This window comes from Teleopsis dalmanni, chromosome 1, assembly GCF_002237135.1.
Source record: "Teleopsis dalmanni isolate 2A chromosome 1, ASM223713v2, whole genome shotgun sequence".
Classification (NCBI taxonomy): domain Eukaryota; kingdom Metazoa; phylum Arthropoda; class Insecta; order Diptera; family Diopsidae; genus Teleopsis; species Teleopsis dalmanni.
This window is the reverse complement of record NC_051846.1, coordinates 54527484-54536726: the sequence shown is the minus strand read 5'-3', so window position 1 is coordinate 54536726 and position 9243 is coordinate 54527484. Positions and strand designations below refer to the sequence as shown.

The 9243-nt window shown below is 29.9% G+C and overlaps 1 protein-coding gene across 2 annotated transcripts; it reads right to left on the bottom strand.

The window, feature by feature from the left end:
* Positions 1-1626: 1626 nt before the first annotated feature.
* Positions 1627-9243, bottom strand: LOC119671775. Of its 2 annotated transcripts, XM_038082669.1 has the most exons (7): positions 8847-9243; positions 6860-8782; positions 6592-6794; positions 5274-5411; positions 4816-5211; positions 1803-3678; positions 1627-1644 (listed from the first exon to the last, which is right to left on the bottom strand). In XM_038082669.1, the coding sequence occupies exons 1-6, from the start codon at positions 9148-9150 to the stop codon at positions 1825-1827; spliced, it is 4818 nt and encodes a 1605-aa protein (XP_037938597.1). In that variant the 5' UTR covers positions 9151-9243; the 3' UTR covers positions 1627-1644; positions 1803-1824. The 2 variants fall into 2 exon arrangements, with proteins under 2 accessions (XP_037938597.1, XP_037938517.1); XM_038082589.1 differs by lacking the exon at positions 1627-1644 and having other exon boundaries at positions 1743-3678.

Genomic DNA, 9243 nt, shown 5'->3' with positions numbered 1-9243 from the left:
TTATTCACTTATCAGTCAGCAGTACACAATTTTTATATTCGTTATTTCCTCAATTATTTTTGAAGAAGTCTTCATTAATTTTCATAAAAATTTCACTAATATTTTCACACAAATTATTAAAAAATGTCTCCGAATCTGTCTCCTTTTTCGTCGCGTTAAGAACTAAAAGATAAAATAGTGTTGCCATATTTTTTTCTAAAGGCTTTTTATATATTTTTATATCTGACATTTAAAGAAAATCTTGCCACATGAACTTTTTTGTTTAGTTTATTAAAAAACTTAAGTGTAACCATTTAATGCCGGCACTCTTCAGCGCATCATATGAATATTTTATAATATATAATTAACACATTTTACTTTGTAGTTTCACTACAGAGCATTATAATAACGTCTAAAACATTTATACTATGTTCAGACAGCCAAATTTCCTTAATTTTGTAAAAATGAAATTAAATTAATTTCAAAAGTGTTCACACTGCCCCACATTAAGGAAATCATATGTTTTTGTTTACAAAACGAATATTAAAAATTACATTCGAAACAAAAACACCATTTATATCTGGGAAATTTTAAAAGTTGATTATTATAACTATAAAGGACGGCATTCAGTAGTTTTATTAGCTTTAGTGAATTTCAGATATTATTATTATTTTTCACTCTATTTTAAATTAATAAGAGTTACAGTTTTTTCTCTATATTCATATGTAAAAATTTATACTACTAATTTACTAATTACTAATTTTAATTTACTAATTTACTACACATTTAATTTAATTTAATTTACTAATTTACACTATTTTTTCCCAGTTTTATTAAAGTCAACTGTCACATTTATTTAAAAAAAAACATCATTCTTTCGTTACCTAACTTTATCTTTTGTTTAAATCTTATCTTACGCATAGTTGCATTTGAAATATTCCTTAATTTCAGCCTTCGTTTTAACGAAATTAATGCCATTTTCCTTAATTTCGTTCTAACGTCAAAACTGAATTTTGTATGTTTAAAACAATTTAATTTCGTTGAAACGTATATGAAATTAAGATATTTGTGAAATTAAGGTTTATTAGGTTAGTTATTCCGACTCATTTTTAAAAACAATATTAAATTAATGTTCTATTCTTTTGGCGTTTGGTTGCACACATACACGATATATGTGAAACAAACATATACCTTCTTGTGTGATCTTTTTCGGGGATGTCAAACGGCACTTGCTCGTCTTCGACGAGTGGCTCTAAAATAGATCCGGCCGCTCTTGGAACCCTGTCTTGTCCCTCTACGCATACAAATTACCTTTGGACTCATCGTCTTGAATTGGTCAGATTTCTGCGGCTGGACAAAAGTTGATTTCAATTATATTGTCCATTGAACTCAGATATATATGTTAAAATTAATAACGGTCTAAGCACCGACTAGAGTATCAAAAACTTGAAAGAAATGAAGAAACAGTCAACGTGACAGCTAACGGCACGGAATAATTAAAAGGCACAAGTTAACAACTTTGAAATGGAAATACAAGTTCAAGACAATAAATGTCTATAAATATCTCTGACCTTAGTGTTATAACATTTAATTTTTGAATAGATTAATAAGACAGATTTTTATATAATATAGTTACTATTTTATTTTTAAGAAAAGAAAAAGAAACTAAAAAAGTAAAATGAAATAAAGAAAAAAAAATGAAATAAAAAAAGAAAAAATGAAAAGAAAAGAAAAAGAAAATGAAAAAATTAAATTAATTTCACAGTACAAAACTTTGTACAAAAATTTTGGGTATGCTAAGCATTGAACTCTCATTAAATTACCTTGGTGCTTCTCTCCAGAAAATTACGCGCCATCGGTCATAGCAGAATGTAGCTTAATAACTGCACGATAGTCGTTATAAGAGAGACCGCCAGTTTGAGATTTATACTGAATAAGTTTTAATTTAGTCAGTAGCTCAGTATTCATTTCAGCCAGGACTAAGCAATTGTCTATATATTTCAAGGCCTCACGAGACCAAAACATAGATGCCGCTGTTGCATTAAGTAAACGTTTTTGATTCGAAGTTGTTTGTTGTGTACTTTCTGTTGAAATCTCAGATAAAAGATTATCACAAATACTCTCTTTATTTGTTACGTTTTGGATAATTCTACCAACAGATGATTTTTGTTGAGGATTTTTAAACGGCGGAGTTAAAGAAACTTGTTTTTTCAATTGCGTGAGGGTTCCAGAATCTGATTTGTTTTTATTAGGTGTTGCATTAACTTTCTTATTAGTTATGTTAAGGGATATATTTATTTCTGGGTTTGATGAGTTACCAGAATTTCTATAAGAAACATTTCTAAGATTCTTATGAAACGGATTTGGTACATAATTTGGAGAATTCGATTTCGAACTCTTGCTAGATATTGTAGACTCTTGATGTCTTATTTGTTCCATTCGATCTTTTTGTTGTTTCGTAAGGTCCATATCCAATGATGAATTTCCCAGTAAGACGGGATCAATGTTGATATTATGCATACGATTTTTCGATAAAAGGCTATTATATTGCCTTACTAAATGCTTGTAGTCATTGTGTCGGTAGGATGTAAATATAAATTTCCAATGCTCATCAATCTCATAACGTAATCCGTTGGGTACATTTTGATCGCCATTAAAATCATTTAATAGTTGTTTCAAAATAAATATTAATTTATCCAAATGATGGGTACCATTTTCTAGGCCTGCTTGACCTATTAAAATCATATTCAATAAACGTCTTTCCTTCTCAGCCATCTTATAACCGTTCTTGGATCTTAAATTTTCATGATAATTCATACGATTTAACAAATCATTGACATTACCCAGTTTTTGCAGCAGTTGATTTATATGTTCGCGCAGAAATCTTATTAAGACATCAATCCGCTTCGGTACCTTCGGCATATTTTCAGTGCGCTTATTCATTTCATTATTCAATTCAACTTCACTAAATTTGTCTAAGATATCATTATGAAAGCTTTTCTGGTTAGCAGATAACCCAAAGATGTAGAGCATTTTACCAGCAGAAGAATTTCGTATATTGACACGTGTATCGTATATCTTGGATTTTTCTTCGAGAAAATTGCAACCATCTGTGGATTCAAAATATTTAACGAGCTCTTTAGGTATACATATCATTGCTTCAGTAGGACGTTCTTCTTCAAATGCAATTTCTGGTGTATTCGGAGTACTTGTTGGTGTATTTGAAATGGAAAAATAGCGATTCATTTTTAATAAACCTGATGGTGGTAAAAACTTTTCAGATTGATTATGCTTAGTTGTAGTGGGCGTATTAAATGATATGAAATCTGGTGAACTTTCCATTTGAAGTGATTTTTTTTGGCCGTTTGTTGAGCTAGTATTGAGTGGAACAAATTCTGGTAGAAATTCAGCCGTTGATCGAGATTTTTTATGGGAGTTTTGCACTTTTGATGAGCTTGGACCATCAGCTCGAGTTTCTTTATCAATTGCAAAATGTTCCGAAAAGCTATAGTTGGAATCAGAATCACCTACTGGCGTCATTGGTTGTGTACTTCCTATATATTGTGGTAATTCTTTTACTGTATTTTCTCTATCCTCCAGTAAAAGTGATTCATTTGCCTCCACAGATTCATCCATCGCATCATCATTAATATTGATATTTTGCGTTGTAGATATAGTGCTTTCACTAACTTCTTGTACCTAGGGGAAAAAATAATAAAAATATTTAATAACAAAATTTAATAAATTAAACAAAATTTAATAAATTAAACAAAATTTAATAAATTAAACAAATCTTAATCAATTAAATAAAATATAATAAGTTAAACAAAATTTTATAACATAAATAAACGTAAAATGTATACTACATTAATTTGTGATATATATCGTAATACTATGTTCTGAAAGCCAAATTTCCTTAATTTCGTAAAAATGCAATTAAGTTAATTTCGAATGCCTTCATACTGCCCCAAATTAAGGAAATCATATGTTTTTTAAAAGCAGCATTTGTGTCTGGAAAATTCTAAAAGTTAATAATTATAACTATAGAGGATGGCATTCTGTATTTTTATTAGCTCTAGTGGATTTCAGGTATGTGATTTATTATTTTTCACTCTATTTTAAATTAATAACAGTTACAATTTATCTCAATATTCAAATATAAAAATTTGCACTAGTTTCAAAATATTTTCCCGGTTTTTTTAAGTCAACTTTATTTAAAAACAATGTCATTTTTTCGTTATCTTAACTTTATCTTTTGCTTAAAATTTGTCTTTCGCGTAGTTGCTTTTGAAATGTCCCTTATTTTCAGACCTTGTTACAACGAAATTAAGGGCATTTTCCTTAATTTCGTTCTAACTAAACAGCTTAATTTTGCTGAAACGAAGACGAAATCAAGATTTTTGCGAAATTAAGGTGTGTCTGAACATAGTATAACTATTTTTTTTACATTGGTATTACTATAGACACTATAGACTCATGTCAATTTCTATGACGATCTTTCATGCAGTAAAGTTTTTAAAATCAAATTAACAAGGTGGTCCTAATAATGTTTTATGGATTTTATAAAATCGAAGTTAGGACTTCTCGTTTTTAATTATATCATCAAACACAACATGATTTTCATCTAATAGACATGGTATGGGGTGCTATATGCGATCATTGTTATTCTTTCTACCCACAAAAAAGCTTTATATATTGGAATAAATGTGTGTATATGTTTTAGAAATATGATATATACTTATCAGATAATATATAAAATCAGTATATTTAGAGCAGATAATATGATAAAATATATAGGTACATATATTTTATGTTAATTTCAAAATTAAAACTTACTTGATCGGGTTCTGTCACACTTTTTCTAGCTTTTTTAATTTTTATATCAGAAATAACATTTATAGAACGACGTTTTTTCTGCATCATGTACTTCAATCCAACAACACTTAAGAACCGTGCATAAGAACTATTCTCCATAGTTTTAATTAAAAATTTAAAACTGACACATACTTCTGGATTGTATAGAAGACGTAATTTAATAGGAGAATTTCCACGGCTGACGGACAGATTGGTATATGATTTTGTATGACTCTTAATTTTACTTAAAATGAGTGGATACTCCATGAGCTTTTGATATGCGCAAGTATCCGATAAATGACCACGTCGACCGCAAACACAGCAACATAACTTTTTATTATATACAATATGACTTTCCGGTGCTACATCAGATTTTGTCTATATTATAAATAAATAAAATATGAATAAAGTCTTACAAGTGATGGTATATTTATACTTACTGTTGAATGATAACGCCTCCAATTATCAGGGCAATTATCTAATATATGGCCACGGACTTTGCATAAAGGGCAAGTTAAACGGTCATGGAATGTACATGCATTACAATTTTTAACAAAAGCAAGAGTTTTATTTCCACACTATAGAAAAAAAAAATTTTGGTAATAAAAATATGTATTTAAAATATTCACACGTGTACATATATAAACATGTAGTATAACTATTTATACTTTTATTATATTTAGTATTATAATAAAATAAATTCTATCAAAATGCATTCAGGTATGTTGAACAATTGCTTTAATGAAATTGTACAAAAAATGTGTTATTATATGGAGCGTTCCAGATAATGAAGGACAAAAGGTGACCAACAACAATTAATCGAATCTGAGTCATTTTGTACACTAGAGAGAAATAAATTCAGATATTGTGAATATTGGGAATCTATTCAAAAAACATACAATAAACGTTATGTTGAATTGCATTGTTTTAAAAATTGACGAGAAAGTCAAGCTACTTAGAAACGTTGGCGATATAATTTATTGATTGGTCACATAAACTTTTACAGATTATAAAAAGAACATTGAAATACATTGAAGTTCAGAAAAACAGAAATCCAGTATTTTAAATATACTATGTATTAAGAAAATTAATATTTTTAATATTATATTTTCTAATATACTTTGTCAGTATTTCTTAACTGTCTTAAATATTAAATGTGTTTTTAAAGAATCGTTATTAATATCTTTGGAACACATAATATTATTCATTTTATTAATAAAATATAAATTATAATTTTTAATATTATATTTTCTAATATACTTTGTCAGTATTTCTCAACTATCTAAAATATTAAATGTGTTTTCAAAGAATCGATATCAATATCTTTGAAACACATAATAGGTCTGTTCCACGAGGTACTCGTAGTAACTTTGAGTAACACTGTGAGAGCATCTGTGAGAGCGTAACATCCTCTCGAAATTTGAAAATACTACACAGATTTTACACGTACATTTTATTTCAAGTAAAATTTGTGTTGATGTGTGAATCAGCTGTTTTTGGTTTGAATTTAAATTTTTGTATTGTTATTTGCGCGGCACTGGTGGTTGCACCAGATTTTACACAAAGCTGTTCCATAAAAATCTGTGTAAAGAGCGTAATATGGCACTTTATTTGTGTTACGCTCTCAGTTTGTACTTTACTGGTGTTTTACTTGAGTTTTATCACAAGTTGCTCGTGGAACAGACTTATTATCATTCAATTTAAAATTATAATTATGCAAATAACATAAAATATTAATTGGTTAACTTGAATACTGACCCTCAAACAAACAGTGTTTGGACAACGTGGTTCCCTATGCCCACTCTCTCCACACATACTACAAACAAGCGCTTTTCTAGGTCGTTTGCAATGTTGCTTTGTGTGTCCGAATTCACAACAATTGTAACACTTCAACTTTTTTGTTATTGGACGACCATGAGGAAACCGATCAAGGCTACAGATTTTCCAATCAGCCACGTTAGCTAAATTTATATATACATTCATTACATTTAAATTTTACAAATTAAACATTATTTGTAATACTTACGATTCATACGTGCACGTATTTCATTAACATTGAATTTTTCACCATTCCATGAGGAATTATAAAATTTAAACATATCTATTGGCCACATACGTGTAGTATCCGTATCAGTTACAAAGTATTTAATTTTCCGTTTAGCACTGACATTTTGATTGTTGGAACCTGCATCCATTGGTCTCCTTCGTGTTGATGGCATTGCCATTAAATCTTCAACAGGTAAAGAAGTCTCCATTTCCTCATGGTCACTATTTATAAAAACCGTTTCATTCAGTACTTCTCTTTCTTCTGTATAATTCATGTTATCAATGGTTTGAAATATTTTTTCAAACTTTTTTAAACCATCTTCATCAGGTATTGCTTCATCATCTGTAGAGGAAACTGTATGCATGACTACATCATCATCATCATCATCATCATCATTATCAATTGTATCTTGTACACTTTCTCTTAATGTTCCGCGTTCAACTTGTAAAACTTTTTCGGCAATATCACGTGCTGTAATAGCTTCATTGCTGTCCTCATTTTCTACTAACTCTTCTTCTCCTTGTGCTAAATTATTTAAAGTTTGCATAAATGCATTATCATTTTTAGCGCGTTTATTTCTTTTACGAGATGCAGTGTTGCAAGGATTTTTTATGAGTTTCGTAATACTACGTTCAACAGCTGGCCCACGTACTATACCAGGAACAGATGTTTTCACAACACCCTCATTTTCGTGTTCATCAGTATCGGTGCTATCATCATTATTTGGTTCTGAATCTTTATTACTACTTGCGCGTCTTTTTCGTAATCTTTTAATTTTTGGATTAACATCTATTTCTGTTATATCTACAACGTCATCATCACTATCTTCACTTGAGCGACTGTCTATGTTACGTATTATGGTTTGTTTTGGTAAGCCTTTGGAGTAAACACTGTCGTTTATATCCGATTCACTTTCATATATATCAGTGGCTCTAAACTCTTTTTCTTTAACGCAAAATGTATTTCGTTGGCGGGTGGTTTGATTTGGTATACGAAATTCATTCAAAGCACTACTATCCTCGACAGAATGTGAATTCTCATTTACTTCGACTACTTCGCTTTCTGGTAAATCTGTCTGTTTGTTTGAGCTTGCGGCATCCAGCATGCTATCATCTTCGGCTGTTAATATCAACACGTCAACATCATCAGCTTGTTCTGATTTCCTCCTTATAGCTTCATTTCGGTTTCTTTTACCAATAAAATCGTCAAATGACTGCACTGAGCATGGAGAATTTGGTCTGGAGGAATGCATTTCTGTATGACTTTCAGGAATATCTTTTTTTATATCTCTTTCGATTTTGCTTTCAATAATCGTTACATTTTTTATATCAACATCAGCAGCATCAACTGCATTTTCTTCCAGCATGGTTATATTTTGTTTCACATCTGCTCTATTTTTATCATCGTCACTGTCTTCAATAACTAAAACTTGTGGTTCTGGCAATGGTACAATTTCAATATCGTCATTATCAGTACTTTCATCTGATAAAGTCAAATTAATTGTTTCATTTATAACCAAACGATTCCGTTTGTTTTGCACTTCTGTAGATTTTTGTTTTTTGGTTGCAAGTCGTTTGGCTTTGGATAACTTTTGAGATTGTTGAGCAAACGGGCCTTTCTGCAGAATTTCTTTAATGCCACTTTTTTTATTGGCATTCAATTTATGTTCTCGACCTTTATGATTTAAAGCTGCGGCTGGATTCATGCGTATACCTTCTTTATGTAAAGTAGTTTGATTACTTTTATTTTTTTGTTTCTTATTTTTATTAGCATTTGTGTTCGCTTCACGCTTTTTTTGATTTTTGGATTTGTCAGTATGAAATTGTGAGGCCCCCGTAACAGGTGTTGAAGGTCCAACATCAACATTTTTGTTTACTAATGTAGTATTAGTAGGTAATGTATCTAATTTTATTAAAAATTTTTCATTATAACATTTAATCAACAATATTTCATTTATTAAACATACCTGCATTAGCACTACAAGACGCTTGTACTGTTGGTTCTTTTGTGAAATTTTTATTTGTAAATGCGTTTGTTTCTTCAACTGAGCTCGTGTTATTTTTTATTAGATTTATATCGTTTGTTTGATCACCGACTGCTTTAGTTGACTCGATCTCATGGCGGTCCTGTTGAGTTTCATCTTGAAATTGCGATTGATTTATTGATGGTTGTTCGGAGAGTTTATCATTTGTGTCGACTGAATCATGATGGATTTGTGCATACAGATGTGCTTCCAGTTCATCCAGGTCATCATTTTCTATTTCCTCCATATCCAATAGTTATTTTACAAAATTTTTATATTTTTACATCCCAACTGCTTTGTTTTTCTTCATGAAAGAATGTGGTTACATTAGGAATAGCGT

Coding starts and splice junctions, on each gene's coding strand:
- LOC119671775 (XM_038082669.1), bottom strand. CDS start 9,150: ATGGAGGAAATAGAAAATGATGACCTGGATGAACTGGAAGCACATCTG. Junction 6,795..6,859: donor AATACGTGCACGTATGAATC/GTAAGTATTACA, acceptor ATATAAATTTAG/CTAACGTGGCTGATTGGAAA. Junction 5,412..6,591: donor CAAACACTGTTTGTTTGAGG/GTCAGTATTCAA, acceptor TTTTTTCTATAG/TGTGGAAATAAAACTCTTGC.